The sequence below is a fragment of the Semicossyphus pulcher genome, unplaced genomic scaffold (assembly GCF_022749685.1).
Source record: "Semicossyphus pulcher isolate SPU_LCO1_2020_fin unplaced genomic scaffold, fSemPul1.0.p SCAF_3, whole genome shotgun sequence".
In the NCBI taxonomy this organism is placed as follows: Eukaryota; Metazoa; Chordata; class Actinopteri; order Labriformes; family Labridae; genus Semicossyphus; species Semicossyphus pulcher.
The window spans coordinates 3,372,384-3,397,972 of record NW_027211704.1 but is presented as its reverse complement, the minus strand read 5'-3'; the positions used below and the strand labels follow the sequence as shown (position 1 = coordinate 3,397,972).

The following is a 25,589-nucleotide window of genomic DNA, read 5'->3' as shown; positions in this document are numbered from 1 at the left end:
AGACGCAGCCATCTGCCGGATTACAGCAGAGACGCAGCCACTCAGGCTTCTCCTGTGCGTGAATGAGGAAAACACCGCGTCTGCTGCCTGAGAGCTGTCACATGGGGCCGAGGAGGGAGAAAAATCGCTTCCTGAAATGATCCTCGTCACCAGCCGTGTTTTATTTTTTTTATATTTTTTTTACTCTCACGTAAAAATATCGCATCGCGTTTAATTCCCAACCCGGATCTCTCGGCCGAGCGTCTTTGCGGATGATGATCAGCAAAGTTAAAAACGCGATGTCCAGTCTGGTGGGAGGGATGGTGCCGCACGGACACCACCACCACCACCACCACAACCATCACTCAGGTGGCGGCCAGACCTGCGGACCGGACAGCCTGCCGCCGCGCTTCCCCTACGGCCGGCCGGATTTCTTGGACCTCACCCCGGAGCTGCTGCAGTACTCCACGGAGCACGCGTCCCGGCCGGTGCTCGCGTTAAAGAGAGACAGCAGGCTGCCCTGGAAGACGGGATACGCAGAGTGAGTGTGTCAACAAAACCATTGACCAAAACACATGATTCATTTATGGCTTTATTGTTGTGCCATAAGGCCCGTGGTGCTGCAGCCTCAGCAGCTCTGTGTGCACTGCAGCAGCCAAATGATGGCCAATATGGCCTTTTGCTTTCGTGCAGTTTCTCTTTAGCCTACTACCTCACAGTTCCTCCCCTGAGCTGCTGCAAATGATATCTGAAGCAGCGTGTCTGTCTGTGAGGTGCAATTAGACAAAACGGTCCTTATTGTGACTGTCTGATTTGTGTATTCAAAGATCTTAAAGGTAACGGCTCCTCCTCAAGTCAGTATAAAGTGTTAGGATTTACAGGGGATCAAAAGTGAAAGCAGGAAATGACTACCTGCTCAAGAACCTCTGTGTTTTCTTACACTAGTGATGTTTTCTATGTTTAAAAATCAACAAAAACGAGTCTTTAAACCTTGTTTTTGTTTGATACTTTAGGTTGTTTCATCGTTGACTTTCATAAGAAGCTTTTGCAGCTGCGTAAAGTAGCAAAAGCCATTCATATTTTTATGTTTGCATTCACCGCAGATCCCCTCATGTCCTTGGTTTTACTGCAGGGTTTTCTCACTCCACAGTGCTACACCTGCAGTAGTCTCACAGGTAGAAACGAAGCACCATTTCATTCACACTGCTGCCCACAATCTGCTGCTCTGGCGATTCCCCGCTGAGGAAAAACACTCTCAGACATTCCACTCTCCCAGAGGAGGCGGGGTGGGGGGTTATGAAGGACCAGATAGCTCGAGTCCTGTACAGTCTGTGGGCTATACCATCCCTGCATGCACCCAGCATGGAAACAGGGGAGTAAAAAAGCTGACTCATGCAGAGAGTCTCAAGGGGAGAGGGACGAAAACTGTGACGACAGCCGTCTCAGAAGACTGACTGAGAGAGGTCAAATGAGGACGCTGTGATGTAGAGAGGGAGGTTACAGTGTGGGAATGTGCAGCGTCATCACTGCTGTCACATTACTTTGATATATAATTCGCTGAAAGTGTAATCGCAGCATTAACGGAGCTGTTTACAACACAACCTAATCGGCTGATCTGATCCTGCATCATCCTGTTGGTGCAGAGAGTGTAAACGTCCAAAAAGTCCAAAGTCATCACTGTTAAATTATCGCAGCGAGCGGACAAATCAATCCCGAATAAAAGTGACTGAAAACATCAGCAACTCAAGGGGAACTCGGGCAGATCGTCCTGACTTCTATGACAGGCGAATCTGCTCGCACGACCACTTTATATCTCTGGATAGATTTCTAGAACTGTGACAATTATGTCAAAACATGCCTGACTGAAGCAGCATTTGTGAGAACCAGAAAACGTTTTATTGCCACGCACATCCCGGAGCCCATCGGCTGTAGCACAAACTGGCAGATTCCTCCGGGTGTAAGGCTAAGACTTTTTGTAATCCTGCTGACAAACCGAAACCATAACCTCCTCGGTGGAGGACAAGTCTGTTGACTCTCTAAAAAGCAGAAAGCCTACATTATACATAAAGCCTCATTATTGCTGTAATCAGGTTGTAAAAGTTGTACTCTCGGGTGAAAGAAGTTATTCATTTACTCACACAGATCATGTCGCTCTGATAAGACTCTCCAGAGCTGCACAAAGGTGTTAAATAAACTGTGATGTGTGTGGACTGACACAGAGCGATATTTATGTACTGAGGCATCTATCTGCTATCCATCTCTTTTGTGTGGTGCTGTTTACTCTTCTTGTGCTGTGATGAGTAAGAACAATGATGGCCAAACAGCGTGCAGACGGGGGATGTGGACTCCCTGCTGGCTTACAATCAGACTCTCTGCTTTGTTATCACTTAATTAGTGTCTGCCTGTCACTCTGGAGGTAATGAGGACGGTCGTTGTTGTTGGGTAAACTGGCGTCACACTGATCAGCCGTGTTTTCTGCCAAGTTTTCACTAATCCTGACGGCAGGTAGAGAGACTCACAGGGTCTACTTTCAGAGGGAACTGAATGTAAAATCCGCCGCAGTTTCAGCTACACAAAGGTTAAGGATGCTCGAGATAATGAGTTTAATTGAGGCTGTAATGCTTCTATATAACATTACGTCAGCATAAATATGTGTTTGCACTTACGGTAAGCCGCTCAAAGTGCTCTCGTCAAATGGTTATTTAATACAGTTTGGTATGGAGGCGAGCTTTCAGGCACTGGCCGTGAGATCTTGATCGAGTGTGAGGAAGCAAACACTCAGAGGAGAAGAGAAAATGAGTCCTGTGCAAGGATTCACTTTGGAGGAGTTTTCATTGAAATGATGGTGAGCGTCAGAAAGCATCGAACATAACATCTTTATGTACAATGGGCTTTGTCTATGGTATAAGAACTCTGTGCAATATTATGAATAATCCATGAATAAACAGAAGTTAGATGAGCATAAAGGAACAGGAGAAGAACATTTAAACCTCTTCTTTAAACCTCTTCTCGATCTGAACAAGGAGGTGTCTTTATAACTGTGAGGATCAAATCTGGATCTCATATTAAAGTGGCTATGATTGCTATCTGTCCAATAACAATGGATGAGATGACAATGTGGAAACAATATGGATACAAGAGGCTGCACATTTAAGTAAGGAACCAGGGAATTATCTCTACAGGATCTACAGTTGCCCTCTTCTTTACAGAGCCTTAGAGTGACTTTCAGCTCATTGTTTAGCTAACTTTAAAGCTATGGTTGATTTTCAGCTGCAGCAGGCGGATGTTTTTAGTCAGAAAGCTCCAGTTTCCACTTTACACTACCGGCTCAGCACCAAACAGCAGACCAAAATGTCTCTCAGAAGTTGGTGGAGGCCAAAAATGATGGAATCATGAACTCACATTCATCAGGTGGAAAGAAAAGATGACACTAAATGGATGATGATGTTGCTGTGAAACTGCTGGAAGTTTGCTTACATGGCAACTCCATATCAACTTAAAGATCTCAGTTTTGTTCTCTTTGGCGGCACCTTTGGCGATAAACGGTAACTGCAGGAGCACACTTCCCAGATATCCAGACAGTGCTGCATGTGTGACGTCCACGGTTGGCCTCGGTTGTAACTCTTGATTTTCCTGGCTGACGGTCGCTTTCCTTTTTTGGACTGTTTGCTTCATCTGAGCGTTGATTTTCACTTCTTGTTGAAGTTGTATCTTTAGTCATCCATCTTTTCTTTGTTTGTTCAGCCATAGTAGATTACTATTTACTCGCAACACTTGCAGAGAGCGGAAAAGCAGCCGCTTAGCTCCGCCTACCCTCTCTGGCAGACCAACCACTGCTGGATGATGGAAAACGCGTCACTAACTGGGCGCCGCTTGTGATTTTTTTCACGAAAGTCGCCACAGACACCCAGTCTGTAATACTGCAGATGCAAAGGCTTTCATCAGTGGGCCATAGGCTCAATCACCATTGTGTTCCCTCATTGGGCAAAAGATAGAGACTTAACAGACATTTATTTACATGAAAATCTTCAGAACAGAACAGAAATGAAGGTATGTCATTGGTTGATCATATCTAGATTCAAAGATGTTATCGTGAGTATAAGTACATGTTGATCCAGATAAGACGCTTCATATCTTAATTTAGTTTTTCAGTGAACCCGACAGACCTGCGTATCAATGCAAATAAGCAGATAAACCAACTCATTTATAGGCTTTGAGGAAGTTGAGGAGCAGTCAGCTGCAGAGGCCTTTATATTTTCAACATTCACTGTGTTGCACTATGAAACTGAAAGCAGTGAAAATAAGGAATTGCCTGGATTTCAACTTGCACTTAAACTCATACTGTTCTGTATGCAGATCCTAAAGTAATGGACGGCCTGAACCTGTAAACAGTGAGTGATAAACAAGAGCTAAGTTGCTGCAGTACCTGTTATTGTTGTGGTTATTGCACCAAGTATCATGCAGACATATCGAGCTGCTTCTTCCTCTTCCTGCAAAGGCACTCACACCAGACTCGACTTATTCTAACATGTTACTGATGAAGACCTTGACCTGCAGGGGTTTCCGCTTCAACCTGTTGTAGTAAACAGGGATCTTTTTTTACACTGAGCTTTTTAAAAAGTCTCTGCTCTCTTACTCTCAGATGTGCCTGGATTTAGAGCAGACGGATTAGATACACAGCCGCAACATGCTGAAACAGTTTTCATTTGAAACTCTGTGCTGACCACAAGTAATGGGACAATCATCAAAAAGGAAACATGCAAACACACACCGAAGATACTGTCACGTTTCAGGAAGTTTAAACTTAAAATGATCAACAGCTCAAATCTTAAACGATTATTTCAGCTGTGTTTTAATTCACTGGATTTAACGCACAACAGATCCGCTGAACAGCCTTGCCTAAATTACAGGGGCAGAAAACACATGAGTTGCATTGCAACATTTTTAACCACAGCTTAGAACAGAATTTGTCTTTTTCCTGAGAAGATAATAGCACCAAACTTGACCTACATTTTCATCAAATCTATGACGTTAAAAAGGATTTAGTGCCGCAATTTGAGACTTCACTGGAAGTCCCAACTTCCTCTTCTGAACTTTCCTTGCATACATATGTACTTTTACAGCAGGAGGGCTCATCGTTTTAGTTTTTTTTTTAACCAAACATGACCATTACACTTTCAGTCACAAGTTGTTGAAACATATGACCGAAACGCAGATATGTGAAAGAGTAAAGTCACATTGTAGGAACAGCTCAGGCTCTTGTTTTAGAATCACATCCTCCCACTCAGCAGACGTTAGGTTCAATTACAGCTCATTGGGCGCACATGACTGCCTTCAAAACAGAATAATTGCTGATGCTTTACTCGAGGAGTGGGGAAACTTTGTTGCACTGAAAATAGACGTTAAGTTTCCTTCTCAGCATCGCCTTCTCAAAAAACAAGTGTTAAAAATATACAAGGTTTTCAGTTTTACTTTCATTTATCCATTCAGTTTATAGCCTTACATCAAAGGCACATCAAGTAACAGCAAACAAAGAAAACATGCTCTTTTAGCTTTATTAAAACGTTAAGATGACAATCAAATTTAAACACATCCATGTGGTGTTCTCCATGTGCTACAAGACATATCAGGGACAACATCAGCATCATCTCCATGGCTGGGCCTGTCTGCTTTTAAACTGCAGTGTACCAAGGACAGGCTGAACAACATGTTTTCAGATTGGCAGGTTTGAGACATCACAAACCTAAGGAGCCAATCCCGTTAATGGACGGGGCGACGCTATGCATATCATTATGTGTGACCTATGGCAACCACTTCGGCGATGCGTGAGCCAGCTGTAACCTACAAACGATAACGTTACTACTACTGATTACTACATTTCAAGCTAGCTAAGTTTCAACAAGTTTTCGTGATGAAGGGGGGGGTTTGAAATGTGCGTAGTGGGCGTAAACGTATTTTGTAGAATTAAAACATATCAGACACAATTTATTATTTCAAGCAGTTTATGTCTTGAAACATGACTGGAGCTGGTCGTTAAACTCCCTGTAGTCAGTTTTAATGCAGAGTGCAGCTGAGGACAGCGTAATGACGGTCCTCTGCTTTCAGCTGATTATAAAGTGAAAGCCTTTTTATAATCCAGATTTGGGCAGCAGCAGTTTCATGCCTCATATCTGCTGCGATCGGAGCTTAAAGCCGGCCCGTGACCATTTTCTGCAATGATTGTAATCGGCTGAACTATCTGAAGAGGAGGAGGTCAAAGGTCACATTATGATTAGATTCACACACTCTCTCATGCCTTTTGTTTGACTGTACAGTTTCACTCTCCTAAATCTTTCCCTGTCCTCTCGTGATCCCAGAAGTAACCGATGGAATACTAAATCCCGTCTCTGCAGGAGTTTTTGAGGGAATCTTAATAACAATACTTGAATAGCTGGTATTGCGCAATAGTCATTATGCTCTATTATCCAGCTAATGTGGCACTTATCTCTAATTGAAACTGAATATGTTACATAATATGCCAGCATGACGTCCAATCTGCTGCCGTTCCATGTCGGCCTCGTGTGGCAGCTTAAAGGATGATATACCCCATTTAATACAAATTGCATCTATTTTTATACCATTTTCCAAAACTAGTTTCTTTTTGGCCTTCTGGTTCAGACAGCCATTAGTTTCTGTTCATTTCAGTAAAGTATGAAACTCAAAGAGCAGATTGCTGAAACATGCCTGAGTCGTGTGATCAGGTCTACATCTGTTTCTGAATGATGATCAGTGGTGGTAAAGCTGCTCCATGTAAGTACACACCAGCAGAGAATAGTGAACAGACTGCGGTTCTCATCAGCTCTATGGGGCTTTTTTTGTTTTTCTTTCTGAACATCGTTTCGGTTTCACAGCTCACAACTTTAATGTTTTAAAGTTGTGAGCTGTGAGGTTCAAGGTTCTTATCCAGGGTGTTACTCTGGCCATTTTGGCGCCCTAGGCGAGTTGAGAATTTGGCGCCCCCACTGCAAATGGTAAAATATCGTGTTCTTTCTGCCACACAATATAATTTTTTATTTTGCATGCCAGTGTGCAACACAGTTATCCAGAAGAGAACTGATTATAAGCTGCCATCTTGCAATGGTTACGTCATTTGGAGCCTGCACAGTAGAGATTGGCGGGTGGCGCTGCCATAGCCACATCCGCTAACCAAAACACACTTTAACTTACCGAATAAACAGCAAGGATCCCGCACGCCGGCGTATTTAACAGCAGAACAGCTTCTTTGTGTTGGTCTGAGGTTAAAGTTCACAGGTATGGAAACTTCAATGACTGTAGTGATTGTTTTAGTTACATCTCCTCTCGCCGTTCCTCCTCCACTCTGCTAATCCAGAACTGATCGGCTGCAGGAGACGAATTGGTCAACAGAGCTGTCAATCAACATTTTTACAGCATCAAATAACTAATTAAAAATAAACTTGTCAGACGTAAATCCGCATGATAAGAACTAACTATAATGACAGAAACCATGTTTGAGAAAAATGTATTGGGCGTGTATTTTGATTTTATAGTTTGACTCATGTCCCATCTGTTAACATGGAGGAGGCGGGCCTTATGACCTGTAGTGCAGCCAGTCAGCAGGGGGCAATAGAGAGGGTTTGGCTTCACTGTTAGGGAGCTGTCATGTCGTCCATCTTTAAATAAAGTCTATGCCCAGGACAGATTGAGGACGCATTCAGATCTGATCACTCAGGCCATATGTCCATATGCTGCATATATCTCACTGATGAACACAGAGCTGTTAGAGGAGCATCACTTTAGTCCTACTCACCCGCTCCTTCTTTTTTCATCTATTTATAGAAACATTAGTTTTTTTCAATAGCTTCCATCATGTGACCCAGTGCCCTCAAATCAGTGTCACTGTAAGTTCACTGTATTACCTTCCATTGACGATGTAGTCCAACCCCTTTAAACTTTGATGGATTAAACAACTGAAGCGTGTTTCTTCTTCTTGGTTTTAATACTTTACCACGGAAAATGGAAACTAATGGCTGCATTAAACAGCTGGATATACGTGTCCACTTTCCTACACCTGCACAACATGCAACTTAAAAGTACTGAATACGGTTTTTGCAGAGCTTGAATGTGAAATATCACTGGTGTGGTGAACTTAATGTGTGATGAGATCATTTTGAGGTATCACTAGAAACCTTCATCTATTTGTTATTATGTATTCACAGATAAAAGTGCGGCCTCACTCTCCTTTTCAGCACAGCTCTGCTTTGGTCCACTCCCAGTGAACACAACTGCAGCACATAGCAAGATTCTGCTGCTCAAGTATAAAACAGTGCATTACTCTGAAGCCATTATCCTCCACAGGCATCAGCTCATAATAAAAACACTTAATCCCTCCTGCAAGTTCCCTCTGGGACATGACTGCACCCCGCCCCACTCTTCTTCCCTGTACTCTCCGTCTCTCTGGCAGCTAAAATGTTTTCATGTGGTTAGAGGAGTGAGAGAGCGAGCACTATAAATCATCCGACTCCGTTCTTACCTTTCCTCCTCTCCTCCCTCTCCATCAGGGTGATCAATGCGGGGAAGAGCATGCTGAACGAGGACCAGGCCTCCTGTGAGAAGCTGTTTGTGAAGAAGCCCAGCGGCAAGAACAGAAACTCGAATCTGCTGGAGGAGAACGGGGTGAGAAACAGCAGGTGTCAGAACAGGAGGGCGTGAAGGAGGGCTGAAATGTCTCGTGGCTGAAAACATAAAAGAAAACTATCGTTTGAGAATTAGATCACTGAAATCATAATCTGATCTGTGCCTGCATTGAGGTGATGTGATACCCAGCAGTGGTGTCTTCATATCCTCCTTGGTATTGACAGATTCACCTTGTTAATTCTATTTCCCCTCCGGTCCCTCTGGGGTTTCTAGTTTTCCACCAGACTATAATATCACATATCATGTTTATGAAAGTGTGTCTGATAGATTCATCACTTTTCTTTGTCCCAACATTACAAAACAAGGCATCAGAAACACGTCCAGAAGAAGTAAAGAAGATCTTTTTATTTCCTTTGGAATCACTCAGAGCCAGAGACGGTTTACATCATCGTTGGTTAGATAACTTCCTGAGTGATCCATCTTTTTGGCTTTTTTACAGGGTATTAATAAAACAAACAGAAAATAGAACATGCCGTGTTTTTCCATTCATAAATCAAGATACAAGAAAATACATGTATAAAAGCACAGGTGTTTATAACATTTTAATAATTACATCATCTGATTTAAACAAAATATGATTTGAACTGCAATAGTCCACATGTCAAAGTGTCCTTGGGCAAGACACTGTATCCCAAATTGCTGTCCTTCGGGGTATGACTGCCTTTAGATCCAGATTGTAGATTGGTATAGAAGCCTTTGCCATGCGAGGGTGAAAGGGTGAATACCCCTTTTCCCACTTTCGCGTTGGTGCAGGTTTTTCAGACCCGGGAAGACCTGCGTATAGATGCTGATTGTCTCTGTTCCCATTGCCAGTGAAGTATCCTTCTGTCGGTCTCTTTTCTGCTGCGACACCGTCTGTCGTCACAAACGCGCCGGAGGACAGGGTTAGTAAACACTGAATGAGTGATAGATAAAATAATCAAACCTGTCAAATTTGGAACGATGTTTGAGCGCTGCTCGGACGGAGACGGGCGGAATTTGTAGCTGAGATGAGGAGGAGTCGCAGAAGTTCCCGACAGAGCATTGCATCGTGTCGGAAAGGGGGTGTAGTTAGCATGTCGACACGGGTTTTGTGTTCCCATCAATGCTTATCGGAGCTGAGGCGATAATTACCGGGTCTACTACAGAGTTATTTAACCCGGGTCTGAATGCCGATTGTAGCTTTTCCCACGAAGCAAAAAAGCTGAGTGTTAGCGGGTTTTTTGACCAGTTGGAAAGCGGCTTTGCAGAGCCTGTACCACAGCTGATGAGTTGTAGTCCCTCTTTTTCTTACTGTCCCTCCACTACAGCTTCAAAAGGAGCCATTGTTCAGAGGAAACAATGAGTGAATTTGGTGCTAAATGACTAACTTTGGAAGTTGACTACATAAACTCAGACTGCTCATGTTAGCTGCATTCTTCAGAGAAGTGTTAATTAACTTATTCAGTGAGGTGTGTCAGTAAGGATCACTTCATGGCAAGTGTGGGCAGAAGCAAACAAAAGATGACGGACAGAAAATATGAAGATATCCTTTAAATCCTTGATGATCTTCAGTCGATAATATGCTGCAGGGCCTGGCATTTTTACAACAGGCCATTTATCTGCTGAATTATCTGCACATTGGAGTCCTGAGGAGAAAATGTAATTACTGGTCTCCAATTTCATCGTAACCCAAACTAAATGAGGGTTTTTTGACCAGTGGGAAAACGGCTCAAGAAAGCGCGACATAAGTGCAGTCCATTTACCCTTTACCATACCAGTCCCCTACAGCTGGGCTGACTGGCAGCTATGCTCAGTCTTCCCTCCCAATTAAAAGTAACATTCAAAATACATTTGCTTCTTTGTGGATCTTACACTAAACAGTCTGAACTTTAGGACAAGCCCAAAATAGGTGGCAGTGATTTGCTTCCCGGGAGCCACAGTTCCTCCAGCAGCTGAAGAAAGTTTAACAGCACTTTTAGACACATTCTGGGGGAAGGCAACTTCAGAGAAACCATCAAGAGGAAGTTTTATTTTGAAAGGATTCGATTGAAAAAATGTTCGAGCCACTCCCCCAAACACATGCCTCCTCTCTTAAGGTGCAGGACGAGTGAACAATAATGCACGGTGCATTGTTGTCATTATCGCTAACCATGACCAGCTATGTCTTACTGCCATTCTTGTAAGACCAGTGTGTGCAGGTAGGCAGGTAGACAGTTAAGTAGATGGGTAGGGAAGGAGACATGGAGGGAAGCCAACCCATCACAGACTTCTTACAGATGTGCGACAGCCGCAGCAATTGATTTATTGATTGCTGTCAGACTGTAAAGACAATTTAATTCTGAAATAAATTCCCAACCCTGGCTTCAATTGGGCTTTTTTTTTTTTTTTTTTTTTTACCTGTTCATGGCCTGTCATAGCTTTTTAATGATACCTGCTACTCAACAGATTCAGGTAGTGACTTGCTGGTGAAGCTAGCGGAGCATAAAGCAGCTACATGGACAGATATTTGCATCAGGGCTCGGTGGAGATCAATAAAAGAGCTAATTGGGAGTGCATAATGGACTGATATTCATCAGGCAGCCACTTACACAACTTCAAATGAATGCTAATGTTGCTCTGTTTCTGCACAGCGTGTGAATGGACAAATGCTTCCATGTTAGCTGTATGAGCTGTGTAGGTGATATTGTGTCAAAGGTTCTGCTGAAAGTCGTCTATTTCAGGGCAGATCTGGTTGAGCAGTGATTTTGTTTTAGTCTTAACAATCAAGTGACTCATTTTAATATGATAAAAGAATGCATGCCGACACACACACAGACACACACACACACACACACACACACACACACACACAGACATACCACAACAGGTTTGCCCTGTTGAACCAGAGTTCACAAGAACTAAGTCTGAGTCCACAGAGTGCAGGTCAAACGCTTGTCATTGATGGTAGCTCTGTAATCTTCTTTACCTTTTAGATCAATGTGCTTTAGACTCTCTACACATGCACACGCACAAACACACTCTTCCTCCAACGGATGACATCATCCCTCGTTGCTCCCCTCCCCCTTTTGTGTTTGGCATCGGAGGGGTAAGCCTGTGCATCTGTTAGTTAGTCTGTCAGGCCAACTCGTAAACATGCCTGCAAACACAAAGGAGCCAACGCCTTTGCATCACACATTGCAACATGATAGATGAGCAGATTTCTTTCCTGCAGGCGTTCCATCACTTGTGTTGATCCTGTCAGAACAGATATCACCAAACACTTTTTATTACTTTCATTTTAAAGCTGCTGTTCATTTTTTAGCACCAAAACACAAAGACAAATTCCTCGTATGTGTGAACCTACTTGGCAATACACCTGATTCTGATTTTGTTTTTGATAATATTGTTTTTTAGGATGGTGTAGGAATCCCCCTCCACTTCTGGGGCGTGTTTGATGGACATGCAGGCTCTGGAGCCGCCATCATGGCCTCCAAGCTTCTTCACCGCCTCATCAGAGACCGTTTGGGAGAAATCTGCCACCTGATGGAGAACCCCAACGCTGCACCTCCCATCTGCCTGGCTAAAAACGGCAGCCCGTACCAGGCGGATACGAAGAAGGGAGCCGCGCAGGAATCAGAGGACCCGGATGCTATCAGCGACTCCACTGTGCGCTTTCACATGGAGAAGGTTGTGAGCCTGGAGAGCCTGGTGATGGGAGTCATAGAGACCGCCTTCTCACAGATGGTGAGCAGATGATAACAAACAGTCTGTGTGAGAAAACCACAACAGGACTTTGCACATTTCCGGCTACACATGGAATTTTTGCATTGTTGGTTCCTCAAACAGCAACTTTTTTTTGACACATTTGTCTGTTAATATTTGTACCAAAGGGAGTAAACTTTCTATCACAACTGTTTGGTGGTAGCATGGCCTTAAAGAGCCCCTCCAGTTAAAAATCAAGTGTAAACATAAGCAAGCACACAGAGATTGCATAACACCCACCGCCGCCAAACTCTTCCTGGGTTTCCCACACAGGCTCAGGCCCCAAAGCACCCACAGGATCGGCGCCTATTGTCGTAGTATAGGCTATTTGGCGACCCATCCCCCCTGCAATCGATTAACCAGTGGCGCTGGGCAATCTCGCCTCGCTCTAGCGCCTCCCCACATGTTCGTTCTGATATTGCGGGGAGGTTTCACCTAGCCTACTGAAAGTCACACATGCTCTGCAAACTTGAAACTGAGACGCACACGCGTGTATTGCCTTGAAGGCGGCTTAGGGCTGACCCGATTTGTGCTAAAGCTTCAATCGTTGAGTTACACTTGCTATAAAGGACGTCTGCATACTGTGATGATCATAGTTTATAATAACGCAGCGTGGGGAGGACACACACATATAATTAATCTGTGTTTCCTGTCGTCGCTGTTCATTTCCTATGGTGCTGAAAAGCAGGCAGCGGGCGGGGACACTCACCGGCAGAAACATAAATCGGCACCTATGGCTACAAGACATATCAGGGACAACACAAGCAGTCATCTCCTTGCACCAAGGACAGGGGGAAAAACACGTTTTCAGATTGGCAGGTTTGTGACATCACAAACCTAAAGCGCCAATCCCATTAATGGACGGGGCTAGGTGTATCATTATGTGCAACCTATGGCAACCACTTCGGCGACGCGCGAGCCAGCTGTCACCGTCATCGTAATATTTGCAAACTCACTGCTGGCTGCTAACGTTAACGTGGGCGCGCCGTTGTGTTTCTAACGGTGACGTTGTACCAAGTTAGAGAGCGATACATAAAATACATTACCATTATCATACGTCCACTTGTATGCGACCTCTTGACTCTGAATTTATATCATTCAAGACTCAAGTGTGTTTTGCTCAAAGGGGTTGAATTGTAATAGTTTATGAGTTTTTATTTATTTATAAGTCTTGGAGGAAAAAGCTGCTGGTTCATTCAGTTCCCTAAAGCTAAAGCATGAGTCGTGATTATTAAACATTTTATCTGATGACATTAAAAAGTGAAAAGAATGTAACTTTGTCGGAACCTGTTTTATGATCAGATGCCTGTGAAACGACTGACATTCCCATCTGCCTCGGCTATATGAGTGTGGTGCCTATTAGAAGAGGCTATCAAGCCTAACAAAGGTGGTAAACATGGGAAACCTTACCGCTGCTGCACGTTGAAAGCATGAAGACGTGCAGCCTTTAAAACCTGCTAACATGCCTGAAGACTTTTTGGTTAAGTCTATTAAACTGAGGATGCAAACAGGCTGAATCTGCTCTGCCTTGTGCACCTAATAAGCTCTTCTGTGATGCAGCCATTGTCTGATAATAACAGCCTGGGTAATGTATTCTTCAGAGCCTCCTTGTGTCTCTCCATTAGCAGCCCTGTTTTGTTTTGAACATGAATATGTATGAAGAAAATAATGAGCTACATCGGGCGGATGAGGCGCAGAGTGCGCTCTTAAACCTCCGAGGTTCTTTTGTCTTCACTTCATTTTGTTCTCTCTTTATTTCAGGATGACCTCATTGAGAAGGAAAAAGCGTCATACACCATCTCTGGTGGCTGTTGTGCCTTAGCTGCCATTTGCTTAATGGGGAAACTGTATGTGGCCAATGCTGGAGACAGCAGGTGAGGAAACGTTCTCCTGCAGACGACAGGATTTATGACCTGTCTGTGCACCTTTTCATTATGTCCTACATTATACTCAGGGGAAACAGTCTCAGACAGAGTGGCCTCTTGTGCCCCCTGGGGTTGAGTTTGAATACTGCAGCATCATGTAGCTCTGTCTCCTTTCTTTCTTTCTCTCTGCAGGGCCATAATCATACGAAATAATGAAGTTGTTCCCATGACGAATGAGTTCACACCTGAGTCAGAGCGGCAGCGGCTACAGTATCTGGTATTCTTCTATCCTTTATGTTACATTAACCACATAGGTGTTTAAGGGGATGCTGTAATCTCCAAGTGCAAGCTGTGAAAGGAAGCATATTAATAGTCAAGTAATGTTTCACTTACAATGAAGACACGTGTCGGATAATACGTAGGCAGCGGGAGGGAGGATATCCTGCATCCACAGAAATAAACTGGCGTTCATCGGGTGCCTGTTTTAGTAGCAGGTTGTAGTTCTGAGTCACGGAGTGGGTGGATGATGTTTGCTGCTAAAACAGGGAGCTGTTTGTTCCTGCACTTTACAGCGTATATACGCTGGACTTCCAGTTTAACATAACTTATTTGGGGGATATTTTTACACCGTGGGAGAGAGATTCAGGCTGCATTAAAGTTTTTCATTCTGTGCCGTGATGAGACCTGACTCAATTTTGTGTGTCCCTCCAGGGCTTCCTGAGGCCGGAGCTCCTGGGAAACGAGTTCACTCACATTGAGTTCCCTCGCAGGATCCAGCACAGCGAGCTGGGCAAAAAGATGCTCTACAGAGACCACACCATGACTGGCTGGTAAAGCTGGAGATCCTTTTTAATCACCTTTCAGACAGTTAATCACTTTTTATACTTTACAAGGCACTGAACACTTCAGAACAGTTTGCTTGTGGTGAAATGATTTGGGATTTCTAAACAAGGGCAGCTCACAATGATGTTAATTCATCTGCTAATTACTAAATTAATGTTTCTTTTAGTCCTTTAACTTCAGAAAATAGTCAAAATGTCCACCACAATTTCCCAGAGGTCAAATAACAACATATGTTGATGTTTGAGAGGGTACAAGCAGTTAATTATCTGTTTCTGGTTAGCAGAGTGATTTAAACTATCCATTAGTTACCAAATTGTTTCTAATTAATCACTCATGTTTCACTCTGACATGTGTTTATTGTTTTGTTGCAGGGCTTATAAGACAATTGTTGAGGATGATCTGAAATTCCCCCTGATATACGGAGAGGGGAAAAAGGTAAGAAACCTTTTTGAACCACATAGTAAATATATTATCATTTAAGCAACATCACATGAGAGGTAGTGATGTTGTACTGAACGTCAGGCATGAGGCCGCGGATAATGACAGCCGTGCTGATATTCAGTCCAACATCACGACCTCGAGTGTGATATTAGGGACTTTAAGCAGTGTCGGCTGAGGGACAGCGACAGCGCCCGTGAAACCTAATGAAGTCTAATCACTAAGAAACGATTTGTTCCTGACCGCTGCTGGCAACAGATGACATGTCAATAACAAACAGGAAAAAATTAGGGTCACAGGTCAAATTAGCGGGTATCTTTAACAAATATACTATTAATCAGTTCAACCACTAAAGATAGAATCGAATATAAACGAAATGACCGTAGCCGTCCCTTCAACCGTCATTGCTTAAAGTCCCTAATATCACACTCGAGGTTGTGATGTTGAACTGAAGATCATCACAGCTGTGATTCAGTCGTAGCCACTAATAATCACAGCCGTGCTGATATTCAGGACAACATCACAACCTCGAGTATGATATTGTTTTTATACAACTGTAATACACGCAGGAAATAGCAGTAAACAGCAACAATCAACAACGGATTATTTTTTGCTCCAACAACTCCACTAGTTCCACAACTTAACTGAAACTGAACTGTTGTTGCCGAGCAACCCAAACATTCTCCTGCACTCTATGTGTACAGCTTACCACAAATCAGCTGGTTCTTATCATGTACATTTATCTGTTTGTTTTAATTTATCATCAACCAGTGTAATTAGAGTCAGCTGTGTGACTCAGAGGTACCAGCTTGATTAACGCACACATGTTAATTAACAGTATTCAGAACACCTGGCTGAGGCGGAGTGATACACAGAGTGAAAAGTCCCAGTGATGTTGCGCTCTTTATCAGCACTCTTGTAAACCTTTTATCCAATCAGATTACTTGGTAGGAACAGTCTGTGTGTGTAGAATAAATACTAGTTAAGGTTAAACTCCACCGTGTACGTCAGTGTAGAAACGAGGCCTGCTAACCATTTTCATCACTGCCCGAGATAACAGCGTCTGCATTTAATAATCCCTCATAAGTGGATTTTCCTTGAACTGAATCACATTTCAAACCAATAACCCACATTACTTTCTGTGTGTGTGTGTGTGTGTGTGTGTGTGTGTGTGTGTGTGTGTGTGTGTGTTGATAAAATCAGGCTCGAGTCATGGCGACGATCGGAGTCACCCGCGGCCTGGGAGATCATGACCTGAAGGTTTACAACTCCAACATTTACATCAAGCCGTTCCTCTCCTGCGTCCCTGAGGTGAGTGTTTCCCGAGGAGCCGTCTCAGCCTTTAGGACGTGTTTGAACAGGTTTTGGGCCCCGGGCTTCACTTTGTGAAAGATAACCCGCTACAACAGTTATTTTAACCTTATAATTTAGGGTATTTTCCATAAAAATGAGAAAACAATTATTATCAAAGTGTGGGAAGTGACCGGGGTAAATATTTCTCACTCTACGGTCTTCATGTCCAAATTATAATGGAAAGATGTTGATGATCAGTTCCTCCCATTTTGGGGAAAACATCATCTTTTCCATCGCATGTGTGTCCATCCATATCAGTTATTTATGCCGGCGAGAGCCGTGCACTAAAGGGAAATCCTCACCAGCTGCCACCTGGAGTCAGGGATGAACTGTTTAGAAATTAGTGGTCAAAGGTCAAGATCACTGTGACATCATAATGTCAATGAGAAAGTCTGTTACTTTCCAGCCACTATTCCTGTTTCATTCTTGTGAATGTGATCTCTCAGGAACGCCTGAAGGGAATATTTTTAAACGTGGTACAAATGACCACTTCGACTCAAGAAACAACTGATTAGAATTTGGTGGTCAAAGGTCAAGGTCACTGTGGCCTGATGTCTGTCCAATTCTTGTAAACACGATATCTTAGCAAAGCCTGAAGCGACTTGAATACGTCTGTTCGTTCTTATTTTTGGGCTGACCGCTGCGGTCAGCCTACACATGGGTCTGTATGTGACTGACTGACTGACTGACTGACGATACTTTCACAGCCGTAGAGAGAGAGTTGCAACATTGCAATGGCGGATCATGGAGCATGTTGGACCTCCACTGACGCGACTCTCTGTCTATACGGCTCTGGATACTTTGTTCGGGGAGTAGGCGGGGCTGCTCCTCCGCTGCTTGTCTGCTGTCCTCACCTACGTCTGCAGCGCGCACCTGCTTTCAAACATGCTGTCATCGGCCTCATAGTCCTTTGGCCACAAAAGCGCACACTGACCTGATGCGGTCAGGTTTTGACCTAGCCTTGTTTATCTGTCTGAGAGAACAAAGCTGTCGGTCACACATTGTTGTGAATAAATGAATTCTGGTGTTGAGAAGGACATTTTGTGAATATCATTAATGAAATGTAACAAAGTACATTTCTTAAAATACTGTCCGTAAAAAACTAATTTTGAAGGAATTTTGTTTATTTTTTGAAATTAGTGCTACAGACATGATTTTACCAACAAATCATGTGATCATCTGATAAAATGTGACACTGAGCTTCAGCATGGAAGTTGCTCACATTTTAAGGTCACTCGTCGCAGCACTTGGAGTTAAAAATACTTCCTGCTTTTCTTGTCAGACTTTGTTTCACATTTCCTGTGCTGCACTTCTCAGTTCAGTATTACATGAATATTATCCGACCTCTGTTTCTTGACTGTAGCTTATCTAATTATATCCCTCATGCTGTTAAGTCACCCTAAATGTGCGGCTCAAAAATCTGAAGTAATATGAGCAGCTTTACAGCTTTAGATGGAGGTTATGTCACTTACACACCAGCTTATATTCTCTTATCCTCTCGCACTAAACACATGAGCATAAGATGTCGAACATTACGCAAAATTGTTTCGTAGATGATCAGAAAACATCATGAATATGTCTCTCCATCACAGGTGAAGGTTTATAACCTGGATGAAAACAAACACGGCCCCGACGACGTCTTGGTGATGGGCACTGATGGATTGTGGGACGTGACGACGGACAGGGAAGTGGCAGATGCTGTGTCAGCCTACTTATCGTGCTGTGACCCCGCTGATCCCATGAGGTATGCAGTTTGCCAAATAATCTCCTACATCAGGATTTCGTTCTGGCTATATGTTCATGAGCTGTGTGAAAAACAAGCTGCAGAATCCTAAACCCTGTTGTTCTCAGTGTGTCCACAAGGTGGCGACAAGTACTTATGTATCCTGCAAATAGCAGAATTGCACAGTATTATAAACAATTATAGATTCTCAAATGACGTATTAAAATACTAGTATTTACAACTATTTTGTATTATATTAAGGATTAAAAGTTGTTGAAATCTAAATAAAAATTAACACTTTATAATACATTATATCTGCTTGCAGTTACACTATATTGTGTTATAAAACATGTATTAATTATTTGTATACTGCTAATGTAAAACACAGGTACGATAACGAGTCTCCCTGATGATAAAGAGTTCTTTGCTTATCTTCCAGCAGTATGTAGATGAATCTCAAGGACAGCAAACCTTTAAGGAACAAAAAGCGTCTGAAGTGCAGTGACTTATTTGTCCAGACCAACGTTTAGCCACTACTATCTTCACCGGAATTCATAATGGTCAAAGACATGCAGCAAACACACGTATAATCCATCCATATAGGTTTACAATATGTATGGATAACTGGTTTAACAGGATTACATGCTGAACCGTCCCCGTGGTCTGCTGGTTTGTGTTGGACCAACTAAAGATTAGCTGTAAAGATTTGCACACACAACACAATACCTGGAATAAGCACGACACACAGGGATTATATTGTTGCTCAATATTTTGCAGAGCTAATTATGACCTCTGCTTGACCTCTGCTTGAGGGGGTGAATTCGTCGTCTTTCTGCTTCAGGGAGAGTTACGGGACTCGTACTGTTGACGCAGTGATTGGTTATGATTATGAATGGGTTGTTAATTCTTACAGGGAGGATGGCTTAATGAAAGCACCTGACCAAAATAATGTCATCATGTGTCCCCTGAAAGAGACATTAATACATGAAATAAAAGAGTCAGGCAGACTAGACCAACATATTGACTTACAGCCCCCTCTATGGCCATGAAATTTTACTGATAGTCGGGGATGGAGAAGGTACATGCTGAGTTTTCCTCAGAAATATGCGGGACATGCCCACCCCAGAGAAAAATCTTCTTTATTCTAATCTAATTTATTTCCTCATTTATTAATTTGTCTCATTTATGTAGCATATTTGAGAAATGCACTAGTGTTAACCTTTGTTTTTCGAAGTAGCCCGTCTGAGGAGGAAGTCCTGTGTCTGTGCAATCACTGCAATTGTTAAAGTAATAATCTCAAAGATTTTCATGTAAATAAATGTCTGTTAAGTCTATCTATCGCCGAATGAGGTAACACAATGGTGATTGAGCCTATGGCCCACTGATGAAAGCCTTTGCATTTGCAGTATTACAGACTGGGACACAAGCAGCGCCCAGTTAGTGACGCGTTTTCCATCCATTTTTCTGGTCTCTGCAAGTGTTGCGAGTAAACAGTAATCTACTATGGCTGAACAAACAAAGAAAAGATGGATGACTACAGATACAACTTCAACAAGAAGTGAAAATCCAAAGAAGAAGAAACAAACTCGACGCTCAGATGAAGCAAACAGTCTGAAAAGGAAAGCGTCCGTCAGCCAGGAAAATCAAGAGTTACATCTATCTAAGTGTGCTCCTGCAATTACCATTTGTCGCCATAAGTGTCCCGCCAAAGAGAACGAAACTGAGATCTTCAAGATTATATCTTTAATATGTTTTGTCATCAATTATTTTGCTAGTATTTGTCAAACACTGAAGCGGCTCTCTGCTCTCTACTCGGCAGGACAGAGCATGTGGGGACTGACTCAGAGAGACACTTCTCTATCATCATTCCTGCATTGTGTTGAAGCTGAGATTAGTGGTGTTGTTATTTACACAAAGCAGCAAATCACTATTTTGTTAATCAAAACTATTTTGTTAGAACTAAAAAATGATGCAGTTTGCCGTGTTCCCAGCAGACACCAGCAACAGGGGGATGATATCTCCCTTTAATCTCCTTCTGGGTATATTTACATCGAACACACTAAATGGATTGAGTACTTGTTGTACTTTTAAGATTTGTGATGATGATGAAGTGTGGCACTACGACAGCTCACACCCTCTGGTTTATTATTGGATGGATTTAAAACCTGTTTAACCGGGCATCGAATCACACCTGTTGACTTCCTGGTTGACTGCGTGTGTGTGTTTACCTCATTGCTTTGTCTGTTTTTGATTAAGACACAGCAGCTCTGTGATTAAGTGTTCCCTTTTACTTTAATAGAGTTATAATGAGACGACTGCGCTAAAATCAAGCCTCACTTAGATTCTGTTTTCTGTGTGTGTTTTTGCTTGTCTTAATTACAGCTCATCTCACTATGTTACTGACTATTTTGGCCCTGTGCGTGTGTGTGTGTGTGTGTGTGATCCACAGGTACACACTGGCAGCCCAGGACCTGCTCATGAGGTCTCGAGGAGTGCTCAAGGAGCGCGGCTGGCGGCTACCCAACGAAAGACTGGGCTCGGGCGATGACATCACCGTGTTTATCGTCCCTCTGGCCGGGTACGAGTCAGAGACATGACGAGGTGCAGACATGGCTGACTCTTAAGGGTCCTTCCCAGGGTCCCTCCAAGCTCCCTAAACCCTGGACCGAGGAGGCGGCGGGAAGAAATAAAACACGAGACTCTGGTTTGAGCAGCAACCTTCATCAACCCACCAGACTGAATGAATCCCAGCCGCTTCACTTCAACCCCGTCATGTAACAACAACATTTTCAGTGACATCATAAGAGGCGTCGCTCTTTCTCCCAGACCTGCTGTTTGTGACAGTTGCCTGTGAGAATTAAACCCTTGTAGTATTTCTGTTTCCTGTTCACGTCCAAGCCTGGACCGCTACTCGATCCTTTGAATGGATTGTTCATTTTCATGCTATGCCCTTAATGTGGCTCCCTTTTCGTAAAAAAAAAAGAGAAAATCTTAATCATGTATCGGAAAAAAGGGTTTCAGAATGTGATGAAACCAAAGAGACGCTGTTTTGGCAGAGGGACGAAAATCTGTAAAACTCAATACGCAAAAGAGGAACCATAAATACAAGATTCATGTCTGTACATTAAAAGCATGCAGGAACAAAAACAGAGGAATGGACCTTTTCAGCAATCTTTTGTCTAAATTGAGCTTTGCCTACTTCCTCCCTCATGTGCTGTGATTGGCTACGAAGGTCAAAAGGTCAAACAGGACTTTAATCACTGTTAGAGTCCTGTCAGTGATGACTTAATTGACTTTCAGTGATGACTTAATTGACTGTCAGTGATGACTTAATTGACACCGAAACATTTACAGGTAGTTTTGCTGCCTGAACCTAACCAATTACGTGGTTACTGTTGGGAAATGGTCAAAGTTTGGTTAGATTTAGGCACCAACACTACTCGTAGTGAAAGAGCTCCTCGCACAAAGCCATGAACGCAAGCTTTGAGGCAAAGAGAACTAACCAACAGGTGCATAGCAGCACCAGCCAATCACAGCACAGGAGGTCCAGATTTGGCGTAGCGCTTTTAGGAAAAAGAAAAAAGCTTTTCGTTACTGGACCCAGACAGAATCAGCTGGGTCTGTATCGCTGTACTTTCTTTCTTAATGATGAATGAATGACGACACCTTAGGCAATGTTGCACATGCTCAGTTGTAGCCTGTTGATTTATGAAATCTTTGTTGAATGTACATTATTTGTCTTATGTTTGTCATCACAGTAAAGAGATTACATTGTAAAGTCACACAAATGTAGGTTTAATTGCATGCATCCTCTGAATGTGAGCTGTTGGGGTCGAACACACACACACACACTTTGCTGTAGGACGAAGCAGCCAGAGTTTACCAAAGTTGAACTCGGCACAAAGGAAAGATGCTAATTTGCTTTGCCACAAGAAGGGAATGTTTAATTCGCCCTTCAGTAGCATAAAATGGATATTAATTGGAGATGAATATTCCCAATTGTTAATATAGTCCTAACACGATTTCTTTTTGGAAGCTATGCTAACAAGCTAGCGAGTGAACTTCAGAATGTTTCAGTTTTCCCCAAACTGTTAGTGCTCCTGTAGTTAGCTTGCTCGCTGTATTATTATTATTTTTTTCTAAAAGATAATTGTTTGGCCTTTTATGCCTTCATTTAGAGCGAGGACAGTGGAGGAAACAGGGGTAGAGAGTGGGGATGACACGCGACAAGGGGGCAGGGGTGGTAGTCAAGCCCGGGGCCGTCACATAGAGGACTGTAGTCTCTCCCCTAACACGATTTCTTATTGGAAGCAATGCTAACAAGCTAGCAAATGACCATCAAAATGTTTCAGTTTTCCCAAATGAAGACATTAGATTAAAACAATGTTATCCCCCATACTGTGCGATATCACACGAGGTTAATCTGCTGTGTGCTCCTACAGTTAGCTCACTCCCTGTATGTTAGGAAGCTTTGTTATACAAATTGCTAACTGGAGATGCTAACAACCAACCATCAGATGGTTTCCCCTTTATCCGATAAAAGTTCTTTCCTGCTCCGTGTTTCAGAAAACAGGCTGAGCAATGTGCTGTTCGCTTAGAAACAACTCACCCCGGCTCTATCTATGTGACGTTTATACACTTACTTTTCATTTACAGAATAAAAAAACACAAAAAAACAATCACATCTCTTCCTGCTGCTGTAGCATCGCTTGTAGTACAATGTTTGCGCTCCGTCTGCTAAAGTTCACATGCACGCTGTTTGTTTGAAAGAGGTGTTTTAATTGTGTTTTACAAAAAATATGAAGGAACAAAATCATTTATTTAACTGCATGTTTTCTTTATTTACCCCTGAGGAATGTTTTCCCAGTTAACGTCTTGGTATTGTAAGATGTGATACGATTCACACATTTGCCTTATAAAGAGGTGAAAGGGACTCAGGAGTTTGTTTTCTGCAGATGCACTAAATTGGATCCTTGTACAATGGAAACAGATCATTGTAAGCCCTAAAATGTACTGTATACCTCTTTTGTACCATTATTTTGTTATGTCATGTTGTTTAGATTATCCATATATATTTTTAAAGACAACTTTGGTTGTGAACAGTATCAGAAGTTTAATTTTTTATGTTTCTATCCATAACTGTTTGAGATGGTGTCCGAGAATATGAGCTATGTGAGGTAGAAGGATAACGTGTACCGGAAGAGGAATAAATCAGATTTTTCCCAGTTTGCTGTGATTTTGTTTGTTTAGAATAAGTCTGGTGTATTTAAGGAAATGACTTGGAGGAAGGTTTAGCTCTTACACTGACTCCTGGCCTTCATCATGAGCATTAAGGATTTTTTAGAGCTTTCGAAAGACTGCTAGAGTTACTGCTGTCCTATCCTCCACAGGTTTAAAATGTTCATTCTTTCTACACCGTCAACACTCGCAGTCAGTGCAAGAGGAGGCACATTCTTAATTTTACAGATGACACAGTTGTTGTCACTCTGCTCTCCGGGGATGAGTCATCACCCGGGCCTGTGGTCAGAGACTGCGCACTGTGGTGTGATGATCACTTTCTGGGACTGAACATGATCACATTCAGCTTCCAAGACTATTGTTGACAGGTAAAGAAAAACAGGTAAAAAAAAAAGTGAGGAGATAGCTAGAGCTACTTTGACACAGTGTACACCTGACACGTAGGGGGCCTTTCTATGTGGAGTTTGCATTTCCTCCCCGTGCATGGTGTGGGTTCCCTCCAGTTACTTCCTCCCACAGTCCAAAGGCATGCTCGTTAGGTTTATTAGTGACTCTAAATTGCCCATAGGTGTGAATGTGAGCGTGAAAGGTTGTCTGTCTCTATGAGTCAGCCCTGTGATTGACTGGCGATCAGTCCAGGGTGTACCCCACCCAACAACAGCTGGGACAACTCCAGTCCTTACCTTCGCACTGATTTGTTCGAGTGGAGATGTAAATGTATAAAAGAGGGTTTAACTAGGAAATTTGGCTGAAATGTATAGCCAACAAATCACAAGATATGAAAATCTATCCAAACCATCCTCTTTTTAAGTAACTTGACTTCCTCCCCTTAAGTCACAGATACAGGTTTCCAAAAGATCATGTGAAACAGGTTCAAATTCTAAGTCATCTGAAGTGCAATAAATGCAGGATGGATCCCAATTTTAATGTAAATGTAGTAGTATTTTTTAAATATGAGTTTGGACTAGGCTCAAACGTTGTTTATTGTTTTTTGGCTTCCTTCCTTCCTTCTTTTTTTTTATTTTTTATAAATAGCTTATTGAAACCGTAAAAGTGATAATTTTTTCACACTATGATCCACACCCATCCCTCCTGTTGCACGAGCCCCCTTGTACTACGGATGATGTCATCTTTGACCGGGTAGGGGAGGAGGGACCTGAGAAACTCCAGCGGCTGCAGCATCTCCCTCAAGGAAGGTAGAAGTAACAATAACAACACCGGATACACAGGTGTCAGACTTCAAAATAAAAGAAGAAACGTTGAAGTATTTGAAGTAAAGTTAAATAAATAATCTTAATGATTTAATATCAGTGATTAGTTCATTTCAAGTATGGGGTTGGGGCCAAAGGGGCAACATGCTAAAAGGTTTTGTGAGTCATTCAGTTTTTGTTTTTTATAAGTATACTGACTAGCTTTTTAAACAGGGCCCCTCTTAAACACAAGACCAGAAGATTATGTGGTTTAGTAAAGGAAGAAATGTTGTTCTCTAGTTTTGCAAATGTACATCAATCAAATTATCAGAGAATAAACAAAAAAACAAACAAAAAGCATTTAACACACAATGAACCCACACCTTTTAAAGCTCTTGGTAATCCAGCCTTGCTTATGTTACGCAAAACATAGAATCAGGATCAGGATAAGTTCTACTAGTAAAGCATTTTTAGACAATGAGTCTGACTTTGAATTTTTTGTATATGATAGTTTACAAAACGATAGAAATAGACTAATAATATGACAATAATAGGCTATGTCTA

General features: G+C 42.5%; 1 protein-coding gene across 1 annotated transcript; it reads left to right on the top strand.

Moving 5' to 3' along the window:
- On the top strand, positions 1-23,822 carry ppm1j (protein phosphatase, Mg2+/Mn2+ dependent, 1J). Its single transcript, XM_069678872.1, has 10 exons — positions 1-520; positions 8,538-8,652; positions 12,028-12,357; positions 14,137-14,249; positions 14,433-14,517; positions 14,952-15,070; positions 15,455-15,518; positions 16,725-16,832; positions 18,467-18,618; positions 21,047-23,822. The coding sequence occupies exons 1-10, from the start codon at positions 252-254 to the stop codon at positions 21,192-21,194; spliced, it is 1,503 nt and encodes a 500-aa protein (XP_069534973.1). The 5' UTR covers positions 1-251; the 3' UTR covers positions 21,195-23,822.
- Positions 23,823-25,589: the final 1,767 nt, after the last annotated feature.

Bases quoted from the DNA above. Each gene is read 5' to 3' on its own strand.
- ppm1j (XM_069678872.1), top strand. From the start codon at position 252: ATGATGATCAGCAAAGTTAAAAACGCGATGTCCAGTCTGGTGGGAGGG. The intron at 521-8,537 runs GTGAGTGTGTCA...CCTCTCCATCAG, and splicing joins TGGAAGACGGGATACGCAGA to GGTGATCAATGCGGGGAAGA. The intron at 15,519-16,724 runs GTAAGAAACCTT...TGATAAAATCAG, and splicing joins TATACGGAGAGGGGAAAAAG to GCTCGAGTCATGGCGACGAT.